Raw genomic sequence first — 25,436 nt, 5'->3', positions numbered from 1 at the left:
CAGGAGGTCAAAACAACCTGCTCCGCCAAATTTACCTAGTCAGGAGAGATCAACCAATGGGGCATCTAATGGTCCTAACCAGCCGATTAGCCCTAACACCAGGCGCAAGACAGTGAACTTGCCCCCTGAGGCGGCAGCCTACACCGTGATCCTAATGGGGGTACCAGAGCTCTCCGGTGGCGTTTTGGAATCGCAGGATTCCTTACGTAATAAGGTTATTAGTTGGCTAAATATCCATAGGCCACTCCCACCTAACTTAAAAGGAGATGTTCTTATGGTCAGAAGGGTCCCTTGGGTTGGGTTCACCTGTAAGAAATGTGCGGGGACTGTATAATTGTTAGCTTCAAGAGCCCACAGGCTGCCCCCTACATTTGTAACTGGCTTGGCAGTTCAGGCAATACCTCCATCGAATTGGTCACTCTCTCTTACTTTTACCCAAATGTACGTAATTCAACCCTGAGAAGGGATGATGGCTGGACTAGAGTGGGCTTCGCAGTGGATGGGTCACGATATAGGCCCAAGCATAATGTTTTCCCTGCTTATGTTAACTATATGCATCCAAATAGATTTTCTTGTCTCGATTACGTCGATTGACTACAAAAGGGTGCTTCCCCACAGGTACACCAAAACATTGATAGTGAATGTGTAAGACAGGGGAGGACGAGAGGTGCTTATGAGATCACCACCCGAAAACTGGAACCCCCTATATAGAGTAGTCCAACTCCGACTAGCCATAGGGGCCAAGTAGCTACTTTACCCCAGAGTACACCGGGTACAAATTTAACATCTGTAGCCGTGCGTGCTCCTATTCCAACATTAGCTGCCCCAACTGTCCTGGAAACTGTTGATCCATCCATGGACAGTGCATTAGAAACATCTGATGGGGCAGGATCAAGGGCCCGCATTCAATGCTTGAAGGTTCTCTCCTGGAACGTGGCGGGGATTGTAAATAAGATACATACAACTGACTGGGATCTCCTAGTAGGGAGCTGTGAGGTTTGCCTCTTTCAGGAGACGTGGGGGGAGGCCTTCGGGTGGTTTGGCGATTTGGGTAGCTAGTCACATTGGATGCAATGCGGAAAATATACCTACGTTTTCGCAGGACATCCAGTGTGTGCTGCTCAAGTGGCCCGGTCCATCAACCCTGGCAATTATTAATGTTTATTCTCGCCCAGTCAGTGTGGCCATGGAATCATCCACTTTGGAAGACCTATCATCCTCTTTGGGCCAACTGTCAGGTGACTATAAGATAGTGATGGGTGGAGATTTTAACTGCCACTTTGAACCCCTAGAAGGATTAAAGGAGGGCGCCCTCACTGCTGAGGATGACTTTTGGGGTGTCCCACCATGCTCATCCCCCCACCCTAAATCCTGGTCCCCGCTCGCAGTGCAAATCATGCCCCTAACTTTAAACTTCGCCATAAGGGCCTGTAATGGACGCACTCCGTCCGACAGCCCCTCATTGTGTACCTTCAATAGGAAGGACCATGAGTCGAGGCTGGATTATATTTTTATAGATATTGGCCTGTGGTCTAAAGTCCAGGACTTCAGGGTGGTAGCTAGAACAGATAGTGACCACAATGCGCTCCTATTGGAGAGGCAACACCCGGCACCTGTCGCCGGGCCACCAGTCTCCAACTCTAGTGATGACCCAGGGAACCTGGTTCTCACCTCAAATAGACGTAGAGTCAAATGGGGGAAGCTGTTAAATGCAGAAGGTAGTATAAACAAAATCTATGAAATAGCACTCCCCAGGTTTAAAGAAGTGGATGAACTAATCGAACAGCATAGACCCCCAGACTATAACAAGAAACTAGCTCAAATCCATGCTGAATTAGTGGGAGGTCTTACTGAGGTCTTTTATCCAGTGGTAGTAACACGCAGAAAAAAGACTCGAACCCCATCCTGGTACAACTCCTCTTGTAAGAAGATTAAGACCGAGCTAATTGCCACAATTAAGGCAGGTTCAAACAAGGTTAAGGTTGCTGGACTTAGGCGGGACTACAAGGCGGCCATGGTATCGGCAAAGTCGGAGTGGGACTGGAACCGATGGCACAATCTCTCTAATGCATTAGAAGTAAAAGACTCCAGACAATTTTGGTCCCTGGTAAACACTGGTACAGGAGAAGCCAAAGCGGCAGTGGAGCCCAATATTTCCTCCTCTGTCTGGGAGGCCCACTTCGGCAAACTGTATCAATATACTGCCTTATCAGCCAACGATGCGGCCCTTGAGGCCTCACCGACCCCTGTAGCCGGCCTGGAATTTACCCTTAGCAAGGTGGTCAGTGCAATAGAGAGATTGGCAATGGGGAAGGCCCCGGGTCTAGACAGACTACCCGGTGATCTCTTCAGGCATCACCCTGAGATCTGGGGACCGTACCTCCTCATTCTCTTCAATGCCATCATAGGAGGTATGGAGATCCCCTGTACTTGGCTGGGGGCGGAGATTGTGCCCATTTATAAGAAGGGTTCTCCTCTGCTCCCAGCCAACTACAGGCCGATCAGTCTTATAGATGTCCCCCAAAAGTTATTCTCTCGCCTTCTCCTGGACCACCTTTTAGATTGGATAGAGGCCAACGAAATTCTGAGTCCCCTCCAGGCTGGCTTCAGGAAAAACACGTCCACCATGGACCAGATCTTCCGCCTCGTCCTGCTGTACTGGAAAACGGTGAGGATTGTGGGGGGGAGGCTGTACATGGTGTTCGTGGACCTGAGGTCAGCCTTCGACCTGGTCCCACGTAAGAAACTGTGGGAGGTCCTGAAGAAGTTGGGGGTACCCGCCCAATTACTAAATGCTATTATCAGGATCCATGACAATAATTATGCGCAGGTCAGGTGCGGGCTGGATGGTGCCCTATCATCAAGGTTCCCTGTTCACAGGGAGGTGAGGCAGGATTGCGTCCTGGCGCCGACCCTGTTTTGCCTTTTTGTCAACAGTGTCATATTCCATCTTGACAATGTTAGGGACAATGATGCCCCATGTTTGGCAGGCATGTTTGCCGACGACACCCTCCTGCTTTCCAAATCTCCGATGGGGATTCAACGGATTTTAGATGGATTTGGTCTTTTTTGTAGACAACATGGTCTAGAGATCAATACAGAAAAGACCAAGTTCATGATATTTAACCCACCCACTAAAACCCGACCTAACCCGACATTGGGCTTAGCCAGCCTTGAGAGGGTAACAACTTTTCTGTATTTGGGGGTAACACTACTTGAAAATTTGTCTTGGGACCCCCAGATAGTAAGATCCCAGCTTAAGTTGTCCCAACTGTCGGGCGCAATCTTGAAGGTTGTAAACACCTCAACCTTTAAGCCCATTAGCCCGGCAGTCGAAACGTATAAAACCCAAGCCAAGGCTGCTGCAACCTATGGGAGCGAACTATGGGGGTACAAAGCAGGGCAAGAACTTGCAAGAGTTGAAAATAATTTCCTCAGACGCCTTCTGGCCCTCCCTCGAGGCACACCGCTGCTGCCCTTAAGATTAGACCTGGGTCTCCCTTCTATTGCTGAGGAGCTCGAGTCAAAGCCATTGAGGTTCTGGCATAGGCTTTGGTCTACCAGTGAACTTGTTCACTACAGGCAAGACCTTATTCATGTCATGAACCTGAACCAACGTGATAGAATCCCCTGGCTTGCTTTTGTAAAAAAAGAACTGTACTCCATGAATCTGTCTGAGTTATGGGAGGATCCTGAACAAGGCTGCCGAAGGGTTTCCTGCAAAAGACTGGCACAAACCCATAAGGAAAAAAGATTAGCATTGTTGATGTCTGCACGAAACAGCGGCACTCTAACTGACCATTTCCTGGAATCCAAAAATGCCTATGTATTTGAAAGTTTTATGGATTTTATTTTTCCCATCTTAGCGAGAAAATTATTTATACAATGGAGGTTAGGCACTTTGCCCATCAAAACCTTCACCTGTAGATGGCTAAAGGGTAATGACAAAACTTGTCCATGCTGTAACATATCTGAGGAAGATGAAATTCACCTTATGTTCTTCTGCCCTGCTTATAATAGACCCAGAAAATACTGTCTGGTGCCGCTTTGTAGAAATCTGGGATTTAGGAGCCATCTGCATGCATATAGAATACTGAAAACCAGTACTCTGTCCCATATTGTGTTTGCAGTTGCTAAATTCTTAATGGCTATGTGGCAGATAAGAAAAAAAATCCTCTAATGTGCGGACAATGCGATGAACTGTTTTTAAACCCCTTTTATGCCTGGATTATTATGGGAAGTAATTGTATGAATTGTGTGAATTGTGTTTTTATAATAGCCAAGTCTTTTTATTGTATATATCTGTACTGTATCTTTTATGGTCTAAATGACCGAAATAAAGAATTTTTGGATTGGATTGGATTGGAATCTCAAGGTGGTCTTGTGCTAGGAATCCTGAGCTGCGTGGCTCACTTCCTGGTGAGGAACCAATAGCAGTGGGCCACCACTTGATTGGCTAGCTCCATTAGTTTCCGCTGCAGTTCTTCTCTTAAGCTTCTGTCTGGCTCTGATCTTTCAGGCTCTTGAGATGAAGAATGCCAAGGAGCTCAACATTTGTGTTTTTTTCAAGCTTGGATAAGTGCAGGTACTTAGTTGACGTACACCTTTTCTTTGAGGACGTTGTTATTTATAAGGTTAATCCTCCTTCCGTTGGAGCATCATTCTACCAAAGCCTGGGAAGAACAAGAGAGTAGCAAGCAAAAGTGTTCAGGCCACAGGAAGCCTGACCATAAGTGGTTAAACCTACCTTGGAAGGACAGCTTCAGTCGGGGGATGATGGTACCACTGCCAGTGTAGCCCACGCCCGCGAGGCTGAACCAGCATAGGACATTCCATAGAAGAGCCATTGCCAACTTGCCTATTCCACTGTCGGCTCCTCTCGGTTCAAGAGTACATGCAAACTGGTCTCGCTGTGGTCTCCACCCTTCGGGGACTAGAATAAAGGAAGGAGAATGGAGTTAGATGTCAGGCGGTCACAAAGATCAAACAAGCAGATTCTGCTGCATTTTAATAGCTTATCACACTTGAGGCAATCTGTATCTAAGCACAGCATACTGCGGCAAAATGTCAGGTAAATCAAACCTAGAGCCGTAACTTGTAACTGATAACCCATAGATATCCCATACTATAACCCCTGAACCATGACTACTAGCTCATACCTTTTATCACATCGGCAGTGCTCTACGCACTAATTCTGACCAACTACTTCCAGGGCAGTTTATCTATTACAAACTCATACTTTTTGTTTTGCAATATTATGTAGCATGAACTTGGCCAGAGGGCATTATAGCAATTTACATGAGCACCAGAGTAACCTACAGGGATTTGTTGCTAAGGCTTCAGTGCAATGTACCCGACTCAAACCTCTCACTATAACTGAGGTGCCTCCACTAATGACACACACCTCCAGTCCACTAGCCACAGCCCCCACCCCTCTGCTGATAGTCCAGGTTTAGGTAAATGTGGCAACCTAAAGGGACTGGAACCACAAGCACATGGAATGAATCACTAAATGCCTGCCTAGCTCCACCTGACCTGCAAAAGAACTGGTACCCTCAACCCAGTAAAAATTATACTAATGCTTTATTTGCTTATTTTGATTACAGTTATTATAAACATTACAATAAAATAGTAACAACAAGATCAACCCGCAATGAATCAAAGGCACAGCAAAACCAAACAACAAAATAAGTTGGCAGATGGCAGTTGCCAAGGTCACTTTCGTCAAAATGAAAAACAATGGTCACAGTAAGCACTGATGATAAGTTTACACAAGTTTTGTGGAATGCATCACAATATAATCTACTTCCCACTGAAACTGGGCACACTTGTTCTCATTATTTAACATGAATTGAATATATTTTTGGTTCATAATGCCTTGCCCCAATAGTGTGGATCCAGTATGTGCAGCTCACCTACTATAAGACCCTTTTGGAAACCCTTAACAGACTGTCCATAGTTAATATTGGGAGGATTGCCAACCCCTGTGAAGGGGAAGACAAATACTTGTGATAATCCACCCCCTACTCGAAATACAACTTTTATGGCATATCCTGCTCAGTGTTCAGTTAACCGCTAATCCATGCCGAAGGTTTAGCTACACCAGGGGTCTCCAAACCGGTCCTGGAGGGCCGGATCCATGCCAGATTTTTAAAATAACTACATGTATCTCAATGGGGATATCTAAAAAATCTGGCATGGATCCGGCCCTCCAGGACCGGTTTGGAGACCCCTGAGCTACACTAACAACCCCGGGCAGTCTCTCGGATAGTACTTTGTGGAGCAACAGCTCGAGAGGCCTGAACATTGCCCCTACCTGCTACATGTTCCCAAGCTGACTGTGCACGTGGGAAGTCTGGGAGTAAATACCCTGATGACTGGTTCATTTACCTTGCATCCTTACCAAAAACTTTGCATTTAAACTTCAAGTATACATTTTTCATCCACCACCTGTGAAGCTGTGTTCATGCTGGTCCAGCCCCAGTGGTTTGCTGCAAGATTGTTCTGAACCACGCATTGGATGCCGGCATCAATTCTTGCAAGGCTGAGCAATAACCAGCAACCTGCGGTCAATGTGCCCCAGCTCCTGTCCGTGTCCCAGCACTTCCCAATGTCCCCCCACAAAATCCAGTCCTAACATCTAATCACAGATGCAGACCCTTCTAATCCCAGATGCAGACACAAAAGGGTCTGAGCTGTTGTTGAGAATATTCCTGGAAATAAATGGAAGGTCGGGGATTCCTTAAACCTAAGCCAAGGCTCCAGGGTTTCCAGGACAACCCAGTACCTGGATCAGTTCCAGTAAATAGTCTACATATTGGCATATATTCACCTGTCAGTCTTTGGCTAACTGCACAACACTCAGAAATGGATTTAAAAACTCATAGGAGACCTTGAAGTACTCCCACTCTCTGCTCCTTCACTCCTACTGTGTCTTTCAGCCCCCTTGTTGGCCATAGACCTTGGTGTTTTATGCTTTCAGCACAGAGGACAGTTCCAGTGCTATTCATGGTGCTGAACGTCTATAAAGTAACAGAACCCCTGTAACGAGGCACTACCAATATTCATGAACAGGAAGCATAACCCATACAATGTGAATGATTCAGATGGATAGCAGAAGAATGAATGAACTAGTGCACTGGGCGACACAGGATGAATGAATCAATAAACCACTGGTTTGATGTAAAGTAAAAAGTGAATGATTGAGTAAATAGATGTAATAGGTGAGACAGTAAATGCATCAGTAAACTTATCAAAAGTCTGAAAAAAACTTTGCGCATGAAGTGATTAGTGAATGGCTGGAATGAGAGAGATGATGACTGACTGACTGACTGAGGGTATTTGTAGAGCGCACTACTGCTGAGGCGTCATGGCGCTGAGTAAAGTAGTTGAGCATAGCGCTGACTAGTTTAAAGCTGAGAAAAGAGCCATGTTTTAATTTCCTTCCTGAAAACCAGTTGATTTGGTATCATTCTCAAATGTACAGGGATTGAGTTCCAAAGCTTAGATGCCAGGAAGGAAAAACGTTTTCCTCCACACCTTGCTCTTTTTATCTTGGGGAGTTTGACCAAGCCAAAAGTGGCTGACCTTAAGGAACGTGTTGGCAGATAGCGGGAAAACAAGGATTGTACATCCTCAGCCCCACCATCAAATAAGGCTTTGTGTACCAGACTCTGGGCCTCATTAGGATGGAGGATTTTCCGCTTCCTCCGGGCCGGCGGAAGCCACCGCCGGCCCGGAGGATGCGGAAAATCCTCTGCGGACCCACCAAAGACCCACCACCACATTAGGATGGCTGGTGGGTCCTGGTTTCCGTCCGCAGCTTTTCTGCCGCGGTTGGCTTACAACCGCGGCGGAAAAGCACTAATATGGTGATGGTGTCTCTCAGACACTGTCAGCCAGATTAGGATGGACTCTGAAACATGCTTTTCCGCGGCGGCTTTTCCGCCGTGGAAAAGCATGTGTAACATCACTGCGGGGGCCCGTTGCGGGCCCCCTAGGCGAAGGGGGGGTGCACATGGGGGGGTACCTATGGTACCCCCCTGCATTTGTATGCAGAAAGCGGCATGCACCGCGCGGTGCCTGCCACTTTCTACATACAAATGCAATGTGTGCATTTTTAACATTGCTGCGGGTGTAGCTTGAAGCCGCACCCGCCGCAATGTTAAAAATAGAGGATGTGACCGCCAGGGTGGCGGTCACATCCTAATTGCACAGGAGGGAACTCCGCAGCCCATGCGGAAGTCCCCTCCTACTCTATGGTGGTGGACGTACTCAGGTCCGTCCGCAATCATAATGTGCCCCAAAGTGTCTTAAAATCGACACGTCGTTGGACTGGAAGCCAGTGAAGTTGTTTGATACCATTTGATGTGGGGTGGTGTTTAGGTAGTCTAAGCAGCACTCTGGCTGCCGCGTTCTGAATTGATTGAAGTTTAGCAAATTGGGCAGCACCAGCTCCTAGATAGAGAGCATTACCGTAAACAATTTTAGAAAGAATCATAGCAATTATGACTGTATTCCTCAGGAAGAGGGTAATGAACGGGAGGATCTTCCTCAGGCCGTTTAACATAAAAAAGCAGGCCAATGACACTTGGTTAATATGAGCGGCCCAGGTCAGATCTTTATCAAACGTAAAGCCAAGGTTCCTAGCTTTGTTCGCTGGCATGGGACACGCATCGGCTGTAGTTGGCCACCAAAGCTGATTCCAAATCGAGACTTTCTGATCAAACTCTAAGACTTCAGTTTTGTCAGTATTCAGCTTTAAAAAGTTAGAATTCATCCAGGTCATCAGGGCAGAGGTGCACTTGGAGAATTCAGCTGCCATGACATCCACCGATTGGGTTACAGACACTATAAGCTGAGTGTCATCAGCATATGACACCTGAGTGAAGCCATGGCTTTTTATTAATTTTGCCAAAGGGGCAACATAAATATTAAATAGTGGAGGAGATCAGGCGGAGACCTGAGGAATTCCACCAGGGAGCAAAAATTCCTCCGACTGATATCCCTCCCAAAAAATGACTTGTTTCCTAGACGATAAGAAGGAGGTAAAGAGCTCAAGAGCTGTACCACTAATACCTACATCCTGTAACCTTTGTATTAATACCGCATGACTCACGGTATCAAAGGCTGCTGTTAGATCAAGCAGGACTAGTATAGCCCTTCCTCCCTCATCCATAACCTTGCATATTTCCTCTGCTGCCATAATCAATGCTGTCTCCGTAGAGTGTTTTGCACGGAAGCCATGTTGTGTGTTATCGAGAATGTTATTGATCTCTAGATAAGATGTTAATTCAGAGTTCATGGCCTTCTCCAAAATTTTGGCAGGCATAGGTAAACAAGAGATGGGACGATAGTTTTTCTCGTCTAGTGGGTCCAGCTTAGGTTTTTTTATAAAGGGGACGAATACAGGCTTTTTTCCACAATGTTGGATAAACTCCTGAAGTCAGAACTTGATTTATTGCAGGAGATAATGAGGAGCTTATCTCCTCTGGGGCCACATGTAATATATACGGCGGGCAATGGTCCAAGGGAGAGCCCAATTTAATTTTTAACAGCAGATCCGCCACTTTCTCCTCTGCCAGTGATGGAAATTGCGATAAACCGCAGTGCGTGACCCTGACATCAGACTGCGCAGAAGCATTTCCAACTGTTTCCTTTGCTGCTCTTGAAAGGCCGTTATACACAAACTGAACCTTACTTTGAAAGAAACTGGATAATTTGTCTGTGAACTTTTGATCTAGTGTGAAAATCGCATCCGTGGGCACTTCAGTAATGGGGAGACTATTTGAAACAGTTCTTTTGGAGAGTTCAGGCCTTTGGTGGTAAAATAGGCAGTTTTAGCCTGAAGAATTGCATTCATATATTCTTGAAGCGCCGCATAGTAATCTTTCTTTTGTGCAACATCATATTGTGACCTCCAATCACGCTCTTTTTGTATGCATTTGATTTTAGCTAGTTTGAGATCTGCAGAATACCACGGGGTTGAAGCCTTTTTCTGTCGTAATCGTACAATTCTTTCTGGTACTACCATGTTAGCGGCTCTACATAGCCAGTTATGAAATTCCATAGCAGCTTGATTTGCATCAGTTGAAATCACAGGCCTGTCATTAAGTGCAGACACAAAATCATTTTTTTTTTACTGACTTCAATGCACGGTGTTTGCCAGTCAGAGTTCTGATTCTCCGTCCATTGGCTGCCGTTACTAATGCAACGGTGAAATGCACCGCAGAATGATCGGACCAGGTGAGAGGACAGACTTTTTTTTACCTTTATCCTAGGGTTATTGGTGCAAATGCCATTGAGTGTGTGTCCTGCTATATGTGTAGGCTCACAGACAATTTGATTTAATTCAAAACTAGCAAGTTTGTCTAGTAAACAGGTAGTATCAGAATTATTGTTGTCTTTCCAACGAAAATTAAAATCTCCTAATATGGTGAAAAAGTCAGAGTCTAGGCAAGACTCCAAGTATGTCTGAAGGGAGACCGAGAAAGGGGATCTAGGGCCAGGGGTCTGTAGATTAATAGGCCTGAAAACGTTTCTATATTGTTAAATTTTAACACAAAAGACATTGCTTCAGCAGCAACTATAGACTGAGGAGAAATAATAACTGTGTAGAGAGATCGATAAATTATCGCAATTCGTCCGCCCTTTGCCCCTGTTCTATCAATATTGGCAACTACATATCCATTAGGTATCACAAAATGCCAGTCAGGATCACTATTTTCATTTTCCCACGTTTCAGTTAAAAAAACAATATCCGGATCCTCGACTTGAATAAGCCATTCTAAATAGCATTTATGTTTCACCATAGATCTGGTATTAAGTAGAATATGCCTGATAGGCTTCGGATTATTATTTGTGGATACCGAGGTTTGTGAATGTCTGACATAATATCGACAGACAGAATATCGAACTACAAAAATATCGGAACAAAAATATCGACATCAAAAATATCGGAATCCTATCTTCATAAAGGTAAGTACAAAAATATCGAAAAAAAATATCGTAGTACAAAAATATCGGAATTAAAAATATTGTTTTTTTAAATGTATTAAAAATAATGTAAAAATAATTTTAAAATACATATAATTTTACAAATATTAAATAAAAATATTAAAACAAAATTAAAACTAATACATATACATTTAAAATAAATAAAACACTTAATAATTTAATGTAATTTTTTTTTAATGTTATTTAATTGATTTAATGTAATATTTTTTTGTTTTTACCCTGTACACCTGTACCCCAAAAACCCAAAACTGACCCTGAACCCTAAAAATATCCCTGTACCCCAAAAACCCAAAACTGACCCTTATCCCTAAAAATACCCCTTTACCAAAAAACTGAAAACTGACCCTGAACCCTAAAAATACCCTTTACCCAAAAACTGAAAACTGACCCTGAACCCTAAAAATACCCCTTTACCCAAGAACTGAAAACTGACCCTGAACCCTAAACATACCCCTTTACCCAAAAACTGAAAACTGACCCTGAACCCTAAAAATACCCCTTTACCCAAAAACTGAAAACTGACCCTGAACCCTAAAAATACTCCTTTACCCAAAATTAATTAATATTATTTAATTACCAATTAATTATTAATTAACAATAACAATAAAGTAAATATATTAGCACATTAGCTGTAATTAATTTAATAATTAATATTATTTTCCCAATTAATTAATTAAGAATAACAAAAAATTATATATAAACAAATTACTATAATTAATGTAATTAACTAATTAATATTAATTAATTACCAGCTAATTAATACTTAAAAATATGTACAAAATTATATTAATTATTTAACTAATTAATATAAATTAATTACCAAATAATTATTAATTAAAATATGTACAAACATATATTAATTAATTAATTATTATTAAATTACTTCCCACCCTATTCCCCTATAAACCCATAACCCGCTACAGAACATATTTATCAATTAATCAATTAATTAAAATTAATTAAAAATTATTTCTCAATTAATTAACTAATAATTCCTACTAATTAATAATGAATTTAACATAATTAAATTACTTCCCACCCTATTCCCCTATAAACTCACAACCCGCTACAGTAGTAAAAGACAATATTTAATTAAATTACATTAAAAATAAATAATAAAACATAATAAATACAATATAATATACACAAAATTTATTTAAAAATTGATATTAGTAACATCGAAGTTATTTATTTCGATATTATTAACATCGATATTTAAAACTTCGATATTACTGATATCATACTAATATCGATATTAAGACTGTCGATATTACTTACCTTCGATATTTTGTCCCATCAATATTTAAACTTCGATATTATTGTATATCGATATTTAAAACTCGATATTTTGTCTGTGTACCGAGATTTGTACCCCTTGACCACTTGACTCGGCATTGTTCTCATGCAGTGTGTTGTTGATATTAGTGTTGTTAAGTGTTTGTTCACCAATAATTGAAATCATCGAGCCATAGGCTTCCCAACCACAGAGATTGCAGGAAGGGGGCGAAGGAGAGGTAGGATGAGCAAAGTATGCAGTCAGTGAATAGTGGATTGAGTGGACAAATGAATAGCTAACATAAATAGAAATACAAAGTGTTCTGATGTAGATTCCGAGAGATCACAGACAGAACTAACAGGAGCTCTCATCAGTTTCCAGCTATGCACGAACACTTACAATTCACCCATCTTTCAGCAACAAATATTCCTACTATGCCTGCTACTTACACCAACTCACAGATCCTGGTTGTGAAGGAATCTTCAAACCTTGAGGATGAAGCTAGCAAACTTAATACCACTCTAAGGCGGATATTGATGCAATGCTATTTCTGCCTAGTGCTCTGAATGTCAGAGTAAAGAAATTCAATTAAGGGCAGGAAAGTGGTGGGAGTAGCTATCACTCTTTTAACCTTCTTCTCAGTTGTAGTAGCCTTTACCTCCAAGTCAGAAAAGGGGGTGGTGATGGACAGAGTTTCTGAATTAAGCAGAATACTCCTACCCAGTCAACAGATCAGGGCTTGATCCATCACCGTTTTTTAGCTCACTGCACCATCCCAGCTCAGAACCTGGCTACATGCAAATTAGTCTGTCCCTGGCCCAGTGCATCATAGTAACAGGGCAGACCAAACTACCAAGCCAATTATTTTACTGGAAAGGAAACAAGCTTCCGGGGACCGGTTTCTGGCATTACAGCCGTCTTCGGCCCGGCTTGCTTGAATCCTGATGGTGCAGTGAGCAAGGGACTCATGTCTGAGTATACCCTTCCACGCTTATGGTGGACAAAACAATTCAGAAAAGGGGGTGGTGATGGACAGAGTTTCTGAATTAAGCAGAATACTCCTAACCAGTCAACAGATCAGGGCTTGATCCATCACCGTTTTTTAGCTCACTGCACCATCCCAGCTCAGAACCTGACTACATGCAAATTAGTCTGTCCCTGGCCCAGTGCATCATGGGAACAGGGCAGACCAAACTACCAAGCCAATTCTTTTACTGGAAAGGAAAAGGAAAGCTGTCCATCACCACCCCCTTTTCTGAATCGTTTTGTCCACCATAAGCGTGGAAGGGTATACTCAGATGTGAGTCCCTTGCTCATTGCACCATCAGGATTCAAGCAAGCCGGGCCGGGACACCCCTTCGGGGGTAGCTGCGCGCTTTACAAATTCCATAAAATAAAAAAAAATAAAATAATGACGGCTGTAATGCTTAATTCAGAAACTCTGTCCATCACCACCCCCTTGTCTTTACCTCCAAGTGGCCCGCTGGTAAATATATACCACTATACTCTTTGAGGAGAAGTCTATAGAGATGGGCCAAAGAAGGGCCTATCACAGCAGAGAGCATTTTAGCGAGAAATGGCAAAGCTAGCAATCCCATTTCCAGATGGTGTCGTTCCAGGATATTGAAAGCCCTGCTAAGATGGCGACCTGAGATGCTGACTTTTCCACAAATCATTAACCTCCTTACCGATTTTGTCAACTCCACAACCAGATCTAAAAACAGTGAATAACAATGAATCAAATCACACTGTATCTCCCTGCTCACCCTCCATATTAATAGACAATGAGGAAACCTTAGACCTCACTAAAAATATTCAAATTGCAGCCTCATCAGCCAAGAGTGACACAATTGCATTAAGATTTGAAAAACTGCCAGGTGTGTACGAGGTTAATGATAAGCCTAATGACAAACAAAGTGATTTTATTAAATAAATCACAAACTGGAAAAATCCCAAGGAAAAATACAACTGTGATATGTGTGGAGACATAATGAGAACATTCATAGAGCTTAGAAAACAAATTGCTTGAAATGTGACCAGAAAGATGAATTCCACAATATTGCATGCCACTATGAAAAATGCAGCTGGTGAATAAAAAAGAGGAGAGCTAGGATTCCTTTGTAGCTTCTGTGACCTCATGTTCCGAACAAAAATCGGAATGTTGCGACATGCAATACATGCACACCCAAAAGCAAAAACTTTTGCTAGCCTCCCTGCTCCAGCAAGCAGCAAACCATCAAATCTATGGTCAAAAGAAGAAATATTGCTGCTTGCTGAATTGGAAAAAGTGTATGAAAACAAAAGAAAGAAAGAAATGCGCTCATGGTTCTCAATTTTGACAGTAAAAACAGAAAACAAATTGCAGCGAAATGAAGGGATAAAAATTCCACAATATTGCATGCCACTATGAAAAATGCAGCTGGTGAATAAAAAAGAGGAGAGCTAGGATTTCTTTGTAGCTTCTGTGACCTCATGTTCCGAACAAAAATTGGAATGTTGTGACATGCAATACATGCACACCCAAAAGCAAAAAATGTTGCTAGCCTCCCTGCTCCAGCAAGCAGCAAACCATCAAAACTATGGTCAAAAGAAGAAATATTGCTGCTTGCTGAATTGGAAAAAGTGTATGAAAACAAAAGAAAGAAATAAATGCGCTCATGGTTCTCAATTTTGACAGTAAAAACAGAAAACAAATTGCAGCAAAATGAAGAGATAAAAGAGAAAAAAGCAAAACACCTGAAACTGATGTGCAGCAAATATCCTGCAATATTGAAAGTGATTCCAATGATGAAACTGAAATATCAGTGGAAATAACAAAATAAAGGTGTAAAGACTTTATCAGCAGAAAGGCAGTGCATAAAATCACTAACTTTCATGATATAAATGACATAATATCAGAAGCTCAAAAATACTCAAAAAACCTGCAACGTCACAAAGCTGCTATGGACATGATAGAAGAAATTCTGATTTATATATCAGAAAATTCAAGTACTATACAGTCAATCGCAATGAACATCCAAATAAAATCAGTAAAGAGCTTATGAGCACTGCTCAATATGAGAATCGCAATTACTCAGTCCAAATTAACATATCAAAAAAGAAAAATGAAAGACTTAATAAATCACATAAGAAAAGCTATGCAATATTAAAGGACAGCTATAAGGAATATCAGGCAAAGTTCAGGAAAGACAAAACGAAAATTGTCAAAATAATCACCAACGGTGCAGAAGATGCCACTTGCCAGAAAAGTTCCATTGATATCTTTCAATATTATAAAGACATTAATGAAAAAGAAAATAAGAAACAAATTGAAATTCATCTCTATTGACAGAATACAAGAAAAATGGGATTTCAAACGTCTATGGAAAGAAATTACACTTCTTAAAAGATCTATGCATTGTTCATAATAAAAGAACCAAGGATGCTGCCCAAAGTATTATCCACTTGGTTAATAATGAGCTGAGTCCCACAATGCATAAAAAAGAAAGAACTGTACGATTCTAATTCCAAAGAATATACCAAACAATGAGCTAAAAAAAGCAATTGGGAATCAATTACAATTGGTACATCATTCATGAAGCAATTTACAGAAATACTGACCAAAAGACTCACCCCCTTCATTAATATGAATACAAGACAACAAGGCTTCATAGAAGTGAGAGGATGTCTTGAAAACCTGACACTACTTTAGAACATCAAAAAGGGCCCAAAAAATTAAACACTCTCTTGCAGTGGTGTTCATAGACATTTCAAAAGCAGTTGACTATGTCAGACCTGGTAATATACCGATCTCGAGAGACAATGAGCTCCGTCACACATTCAAGATATAATAAAAGACGTCTACACAGATTCATCAACGTTCTTCAAGAGTAAAAACAATGAATCTACACCAGAAATAACAATGAAATATGGAGTCAAAAAGCGTGACTCACTATCCCTACTGTCGTTTAACATTGCCATGGCTCTTCTAATGTTATCTTCAGAAAAACGGCAAGGGCTTCACATTTGGATCAGATGGACTTATTGAGCAAATCACAGATCTAGTCTTTGCTGACGAACTAGCAGCACCCAGTAGCACATGGGAAGGAATGGGTTCTAATTTGAAGATCATTTTAAAAATTCAGCAAAAAAACAGGCCTAAAACCCAATGTAGTACAAGATTGGATGTACTATACATAAGAGCCTCCAGAACAGAGGGCCTGAGTATCTAAACAGCAGATTCTCCCTCTATAAACCTGTACGCTCCCTGAGATCTAGTGACCAAGCCTTACTACAGGTCCCAAGAGCTAGAAAGACCAGGCAAGGTGGAAGGGCGCTATCCATAGCCGGACCAAGGTTGTGGAACAGCCTCCCTCTCTCTTTGAGACTATGCCAGGACTACCTCCCGTTCAGAAAACTGTTAAAAACCTTCCTATTTTCCAACTAGTGATATCTGTGTACTTACTGCCACAAGCTGTAAAGGTGTTCAAGGCGCGGAGATACTCCTTCGGGAGGTGATCCTAGCGCGGTATAAACCCGTAAATAAATAAAATAAATAAATGTGAAAAAGGCATACATATTTTTTCATTGATCATCATGAAGTCAAAATCCTGGCGAATAGCTACAAACCATGGCAATTGAAAACATGCATCCAGGTGAGAGTGAAGGATACCTAGGATTGAACTTTGATCCTCACAAAGGTCGTACACAAAACAGCAAAAAAATGGGGTACTAACAGGGTGGGCTCATATTCTTGACAGTTTACCACTCAAGCCCACGCAAAAGATTGAAATATAATGTCAATACCTTGTTCCAAAGCCGTCATGTAAGCTAGAAATGGCATGCAAAGAAGCAAAGACTCTCATCGAGTTAGACCAGACAATTAAGAAATATGTCAAACACTTCTCCACCTATCGACATACACCTGTGATGGTCTCCTCTTCTTGAAAAGATCATATCGGGGCCTACATATACCAATTCTGTGTACAACAGCAAATATCAACAAAATCAACAATCTATTATATCTAAGAGAAACTCCAGGTCTGTACATTGTTCCCTCATGTATGTATGCAGGGATCTAATAAATGGTATCATTGATATAATATCATCAAAATCCATGAACTAAACATATTAGACATTAGATTACTAAGCTATGATCTGCAATTGTTAGCATCATATGATTGGTGAAAAGAAGAATTTGAAGAATAGAAAAATCTCCCTATACAAAGAGATGGCATTAAATATCTAGAAAACAATCCAACTTCAAATTTCTGGATTAGTAAGAGCAAGAAATATATAGCTGTGCAGATGCTGAGAGTGAAAGTCTTATACACTAGAGAAACCATTTCCATGGGAAGAGATTGAACATTCTCTAATTGCAGATACTGTGAAGATGTATGCAAAACTGCTTATTTATCAGGTACATGCCCTAAAACAAAGGACATAAAAATAAAAGGACACAATAAAATTCTGGAACTTCTCATTAATAGATCGAAAAGATGTGGTTGGAGGACATATAGGGAACCGCATATCAAAAATAATCAGTGTGAATTAAGGAAACCTTAATGTAGTGTTCGTCACAGATGGTACTGCTGTGGTAATAGATGTCTCAATCCGATATGAAAATTCACAAAATTCTCTTGAACAAGCATTTCAAAGTAAAGTAAAACTACTGCCAGTGTTTATCACAAGTAATTAAAAATCACTCAAACTGTTCCACTGTAAAATGTCATGGTTTCATGGTGGGGTGTCAAGGTATTTGGCCTCAATGTAATGCCATTGCTCTAGCTGATCTTGGACTACAAATGTCTTTCCCGTTCAAGAAGAATTTCTGCCTGACTACTTTATTGGACTTTTTTAAAAATGTGTCTAGTATTCATAGACAACTAATTGATTAGCTCAACACTCTAATGTACACTGCATTGTTAACACATTTTTCTTCTCAATTATTATTCTATTCTAAGAGTATTTATTTGTTTGACACTTACATTCTGTTATAGTAACAATGTTAGGAGTTGAATCATACTATTGAAAATAGTTAATACTTAACTCTTAGATTTATTATTACAATAGTTTTTTGTGTAAATTTAGATGAAGTAATAAAATGTATCAATCAATCAATCATGGGTTTTATAAAGCGCGCTACTCCCTTGTGAGGGTCCCATGACATATATTTATTGTAATTGCTTACTTATAATTAGTACAGATCATATCAATGCTTGTTAATCATATGTTAATTATACATTACTTTGCACAGGACATTTGTAGCCGATGATCTAGAAGTGAGGCAAGACATTGCCAATTTATATTGTTAGAGAGGTACTGGAGGGTGTACTGTCTCTATCCGATATGTTATTCATGTTCCTGTTAGGATAACTTTAAGCATAGTTGTATTCCGTAACAATCATTGTGTTGTTGGCAGCAAGACTGATTTGACGCTGATGGGCAGCAATAATCACCCAGCAGGAGCCATCGTGAGGTGGTACAAGAATAGTCAAATGCCTCACCATCTAATTAGTGATGCGCATGAATGGATTAACTAGATTCTCACTGTCTTTAGCTTTTAGCAAGTTTCATAGCTGGTGGTTTGAGTCAGTTAACCCTCACTATTTGCCAACATGCTGTTGCTTTGTGTTATCAATGAAAAGTTCTTCAATAGTACGCATTGCTTGTCACTGGGTTCAGAGAAGGCTGTGTGATGTTTCTTCCTGTAATCTCACAGAAGTGTCAATATGGGTGCCTACTTCTAACTGGATTTAATATGTTTTCTATTGTTTATATCACTGTGCTTACGTTTTGTTTTACAATAATTTACTGCTCTTCATAATTATCTCTTTGCTGGATATATTTCTGTTTAGCTTTTGTCTTTGTAATCTTTTTTGTGTATAACTACTTGCTGCCAATTAAACTCAATGAAAAGTAAATAATAATAAAAAAAAAAACAGAAGTGTCAATAAGGGTGTCAGGTCATGTGTGTGACTCCGTTGATTCCGGTTACATAACACTTTTAAGTTCGACACAAACCCTTCTCCCATTGGCAGATTCTTCATATGAAAGGGCACATGACAACTGTAGTGTCGTAGTGCCTGAGCCTGTATTCAGACAGGACAGGCAACCTGAGAGGAAACAGGAACAGGAAATGGGTTTTCTAGTTTGTAAGCCAGTTAAGTGCTGGCAGGGAATAAAGCAGTAGTTACCCGCACAGCTCCGACTCCCATTTCATCTTTGTATGGGTGCAGCGTGACAACAACTGAAAAAGGCATTGGATATGTCCCGGATGGAATATATCTATTACTGGTTTTTACAACAAGTAAATTCTTAGGTCTATTGCAAGCCACCTCCTTTCCTGCAGAAAGGCAAATCTCAGACCTGGACTGTTTATCTTCGCCACCTTTATTTCATTTATGATATGCTGTTGTTTTATTTCCCAGTAAAACATTTTCTATTTTTGATGGTAACATACAATTTTATAAATAGAGCGGAGAAGCCATGACAATGTTGGCGGAATATTTTTTGTGCACAGAAGAGATGGAGAATGACGACTTTGTGGAAACTGTTGTTGAAGTCTGTGGTCACCACTTTGCCCACATCAAAGCTCAAGGCTGTGAGATGATGTCAATTAAGCTGAGCTCTCTGCAAATGGATGGCTGCCAGTGAAAGTGATGGACCGCCTGACTGAGGATTGGGGATAGGGGCTGATGTGAGACTGGATGCGGCAGATGGTTCTGATATGAAACTAGTATTGGAAGATGTTTGGACGTCAATTCTGGGGAAAGAACAAGAATTCTTATAGACTACTTATAGACATGAGGAATGTTCTCATGTGTGGAAGATGAGCGGACACCAGGGTACCCTTATGCCACCCTGGCCAGGCATCCAATGGTGTTATCCCACCTGTCAAAGGAGTCCAGGAGTGCCCTTCCCAGAAACAGTCTTCAAAGAAACCTTACACACAATATGAAACAGGTCCAAAAATGTAAATTCACCAGGTTTTGGTACGTTGTATTGCAATGTTTTTCAAGTTTAGAAAGACTGCAAAAAAAGAGCAACTTGCATTTGCAGCGCAAACTCAGTTTGCTTCTTCGAACTTATTACTGTATGTCAACAGTGCCAGCATTTAATCTTTTTTTGTTCCCTTGATAGTATGCATGGTGTACTTCTGCTAATCAATTAACGATCTTGCACTTGTCTTTTTTCGATTCCTGTGCTTGCAATAAATTATTTAGCCATCACGCAGCTTTCCATTACCTTTGCCAATGCCTGTTAAGAGGTTCCTTAACAGTGATTTTAGAAAAAGCAACAGATTTTTTTTAGGCTCTTGAAGGTGCATAGTGTGCTCTTCCACCACATCAGAAATTGTACATGCATGCCAAACAACTAGAGTTTATTTTTCCACTGATTTGCAAAGAATTACGGAAACACCTTAGATTGAAATTAGGTCTGCTGTTAGCAAAGATCGTTTAATTTTAATAAATCTATATTTATAATGAACGTACTTGTAGAGGATTTTAGCCAGCTCTCTCCATCTATTGAATAGTCATTGTGCCATTCACAATAGTGTTCCAGCCATCACAGAATACAGCATGGGGCAGAGGGTCAGCCCACTTCAACCATTGGCATACCTAAGAGTGTCGGCATTTTCCTCTTGCGGAATGCGCACTTGCAAACAAAAAGTAGTTCCTTTGTACAATTTTACAAAAACCATTCCCATGCATTGGGCATTGGCAAAGCCAAATGTCCGTCAACGCCAGAGCGAAAGTCTTTGCCATTGGTTATTATCTAGAGGGGCAGTGTCTCCGTCTCAAATAGAGGAGTTTGCTTGATTTCATTTAGTCAAATACCTAAATTTTTTACATTTATGGAATCGCTGTGCATGGCACAGATACATATGCAATAATAGTCGCATAGCATTCTCTGTTGCCTGAATAAATAATCATGGACTTTGTCTTAGCACTTCCAGAGATACCAAATTGCTCGCCGCTCAGGACTGTATCATATCCAGGCAGGTGGAATGTTTAATTTTAATGTAGATTTGGGAGTCATTTATTTATTTGAAAGTTTTATATAGCGCGGACCAGACTCTTGCAGGTATCAGAGCGCTTTACAGGGTAGGTGTCATAGTTACATACATACAAAGAAAATAACATAGGTTCAATGCTGGTCAATGATAGTATAAACATCCTAACATAGCTACATGGGTATTAGGTACATAAAAAAACATTCAATGTATATCTTAAAGTCTTGTCTGTACAGTAGGGAAAGAGATAATCCCAGCATTTGGGATTCACAGGAGCTTAGATGGTCCTCTGATAATAAATGTATAGGTTGAATATACTGTCCTGAAAGTGAAAAATAAGCTATAAACTAGTTCTAAGATTTGCAACAGCTCCCGTAGATCATCCAAGACGTGCCACCATGTTGAGACCGCTTGCGTAGCCAAAGGACCAGGACCATGAGCGGTCCATCATCCTTCCGTGCAAGAATAGGAGTTAAAAAACATGTTTACTAAAAATTCCAAGTCTTTTGGTGTCTTGTGCTGATCTACGTGCCTTTGTCAATATTGTGTCACTCTTTTTTCTATCATCCTCAAAACAATGAAACATTAGAGTAGGCAAAGATTTCCATTCCAACGATACCCAGTAATTGTGTCTTAACAGGCATGGAAGCTGTTTCCAAGTTTTAATACATGTAGCATCCTCGCTGCTTACACACCTGTGTTTACCAGGATTGAGATTAGTGGATTGACCAAATGTATTCCTATTTTGAGTTTTATATAGCGCTAGCTAGAACCGAAGATATCGGAGCGCTTTATATGTTATTTGATAATGTTTACAAGAGGTACATGAGGGGATTCATAATAGTCATAGTTGAACAACACAGCATTAAGTGGTTATTATTATTTATGTAATTATTATTTATGTGAGAGTTTTATGTAGCGCTAGCTAGACCCGAAAGGCATCGGAGCGCTCCACAGCAGTAAACGTTCACATCAAAGGTAACAAGTCTATACAGAGCTTCTGAGTCAGAGCGCTTTGCAGCAGGAAATGTTCACAACATAGATAACAAGTACAGTAGACATTTATTTCACTTGTGTGCATGCATAGCTAAAACCTCTCTAATTTATTTATATTAAAATGTCTTAACTATTTACAGAAAATATAGACCAAGATGTGCTATATGTCTGCCAGTCTCGGTGTCCCTTCTTGTGCCTGTGACTAATCTGCCTGTTTAGTCTCTCCCAGGGATGCCCAGCACATGTGCAGGAAGGCCTTAAACATGTCATAGTTTCAACATAACCATTGAGTTTGTAAATGGCTTCCATTTGGAGGCATTGTATGTAAACTTACCCTAAATAAATAGAAATCTAGCATGACCCTGACGTATTGGACCTATGTTGGACTACTCTGATTATTTGAGCAACTTATGGAGGCGTGCTGAGACTTGAGACATAACATTATTGCAAATGCAAGCTCTCCTAAAGTTCCTTTCTCACTCTGCTGGCGACTGATTGTTCGCTGAATAATCTAATCTGCTGGAGTTGGTCTCTTCGTCTTTGAATTTTGTACAGTTTCTCCCTCTTGGACATACCGAGAAAGAAAAAACTCAGACAGGATGAGTCTTCCGGCCCACAGGCCCCTTGCAGACCTGCACAGCCTTCATCGAGCCTGCAGCTACAAACACCGGTAATACATTCATAGTTTGTCTCAAACACAGAGATAAAATGTACTCGAATCGATATGACAGATGTTGTGCAAGGCCAAATATTGGGGCAGGGAACTAAAGAGCATATGCGCAATGATAGGGGGTAAGATTGTGGGTGAATGAATGAATGAATGATTACGCATTTATATAGCGCATGGCTACCCGAAGGCATCCCAGCGCATTAACAACTCAGTCATTCCTCCACAGTTCATGGATAAAGGTAGGTCTTTAACAGCTTCCTGAACCTCAAATGGTTAGGTTCCAATCGGATCGCATCGGGAAGCTGGTTCCAAAGTTTTGCAGCATGTAGGGAGAAACGTCTGCCACCCATACGTGTACATTTAATCCTAGGAACAGTCAGAACTTTCTTGTTATTAGATCTTAATGTCCGCGGGATGTGATGGAGTTGGAACAGGGGTTGTTGGATCAAGGCTGGTCCCAAATCCGCAATAGACTTATGCGTGATAGTCGTAGCCTTGAACCAAATCCTTTGCAGTACTGGCAGCCAGTGCAACTGACGTAGCGCTGTCCTGGCCGAACTCCTCTTGGGAATGTCCATCAACATTCGTGCACCACAGTTTTGCACTGTCTGTAGGATTTTTAACGTTCCCTGGTGCAGGGGATTCCCTTTGTTTTAACTTTATGCGAACTTTAAACATAATACAAGGTGGTGCTACTTAATTTAAACACTTAAGTGCTCTAGGGGGAAAGCAGCATATGTGGATGTTGGAGGCAGAGTGCCATGAGTAGCCACTACTCCAATAGTACAAACCACCTGTCACTCGGTGTGAACAGAATGGAAGGAATGTCCAGTATTATAAACACGAGTAGTGTCTGGGTAATGTTACTATTTAAATGACTTTTGAAAAAAGTACTATAAGATTTGTATTACAATAACTGAACTAAAGACAGTTTTGGGATAACACAGAGAACTTATAAGAAAACGAATTGTCTATTCAGTATCCACTTATCAGTTAATTACCTATTTCTTTGACTCAATGGGTGGCATAACTGTTTAATAGCTGAACTGCTGCCAACCTTCTACCTGCTTTGCGGTTTAAAATGCATATAGAAAATATACAGAAACCTCAAGTGTTTCACTTCGTTTTAAGCGTGCAACACATTTTAGCACCCAAAGCAAAGATTTAGAAACCCATGGTAGAAAGATTCATAAATATGGAGTTATGGCCCACTTGGTCAAGGCCCTTTTCATTTCACATGTGACATGCAAACAGGGCCCCTGAATATATGCACCCGCGACATTTCCCGCATAGTTAGGGATTTACTGCACTTGTCACAAAGTCCACCATTTGCTGCATGACTTGCAAAGTTCAACAAAAAATGGGTTTTCTGCTCAAGAGATCAAAACTTGCTAAAAAAATGCCACTCATGATCCCCCTCCCCCTCCCCCTCCGCCACCCGTGTGGCTTGCCTTGCCCTTGAAAAAAGTAAACTGATCACTTAACAATTGTTGTATTTACATATTACTCGGGTACTAATGAGGTGAGTCGCTTGTATACATAGGATTAATATGTTTTAAAATGACACAGAAGTGAAAATATACTGCTCCAGAAAGTGGCACATAATGCTGTATAATTTATCTTATCTTGCCGCATAATGTGGTCTAATCTGACACCTCATTTGGTCATCATTTTGTCACATTGTTATCACTGCTTGTAACCCATTGTTTTTTTAATAAATATTTTTATTTGCATTTTCAACCAGTACAAAACAACTAGCATGTCACAAGTAGTCATCCTCGTGCCCAAGCAACCCCGCCCCCAATCCACATCACCTTCTTTATACTATGAACCAGAACGATACCCGCCCCCCGCAAGTTTCAGTTTTGGTAATCTTCTCCCCCCCTCCCCCCACTGGACCTCCCCCAGGGTCGGAGACACAGGCCCAGTGGCCCCCCATCCCGGGACTCAGCAAGATTCAAAGAGCCCATGTTGTGCTAGTCAGCTCCCAGACCACCATCCAGGCCATGATATTGCATGTAACCCCTTGTTGCCCATATTGCATGTACTTCAAAATTCTTCCTTAGAATGTTTGCTTTTAATACAACATCCCTACCTAGCATGACTCCCAACTCGATGGTAAAAGTTATTATTTTAGTTACTGGAGTCAAATTCCTTAAGGGAATTCTATTTTAGTTCTTCAATTTTCAAATGCTGTGGGATTATCTTTCAAAGCAAGCATTGACAAAGACAATAGATCTGAGCTCTAAAACACCACGCTATTGGCATTGGCAATGCATTTTGATGAGCACATGTATACGCATGTGTCAAGATACATATGCATATAAGGTTTGTGATCCCGGAATGGCCACCTATGCACATACATTTATCATAAGGCATACTCATACATGCCTCATGCCAGTCTCGCTCGTATGTCTGGTAAGGCTTAGGGGCATTTTAGTTTACCATTCTAACATGGCAGATGGCCATATGAGAAATGTTAA

At 41.1% G+C, this 25,436-nt stretch overlaps 1 protein-coding gene across 1 annotated transcript in view; it reads right to left on the bottom strand.

Moving 5' to 3' along the window:
* Positions 1 to 25,436, bottom strand: part of LOC147668822 (semaphorin-3B-like) — a 233,109-nt gene that overhangs the window by 141,093 nt on the left and 66,580 nt on the right. The window contains exon 2 of the mRNA XM_086948429.1: positions 4,748 to 4,933. Within this exon, the coding sequence (XP_086804555.1) occupies positions 4,748 to 4,847 (100 nt within the window). The 5' untranslated portion in view covers positions 4,848 to 4,933. The remainder of the gene's footprint in view (positions 1 to 4,747; positions 4,934 to 25,436) is intronic.

Source organism: Lissotriton vulgaris, unplaced genomic scaffold (genome assembly GCF_964263255.1).
Source record: "Lissotriton vulgaris unplaced genomic scaffold, aLisVul1.2 SCAFFOLD_437, whole genome shotgun sequence".
NCBI lineage: Eukaryota > Metazoa > Chordata > Amphibia > Caudata > Salamandridae > Lissotriton > Lissotriton vulgaris.
The sequence above is the reverse complement of the archived record's forward strand: the minus strand, read 5'-3'. Positions and strand labels throughout refer to the sequence as shown.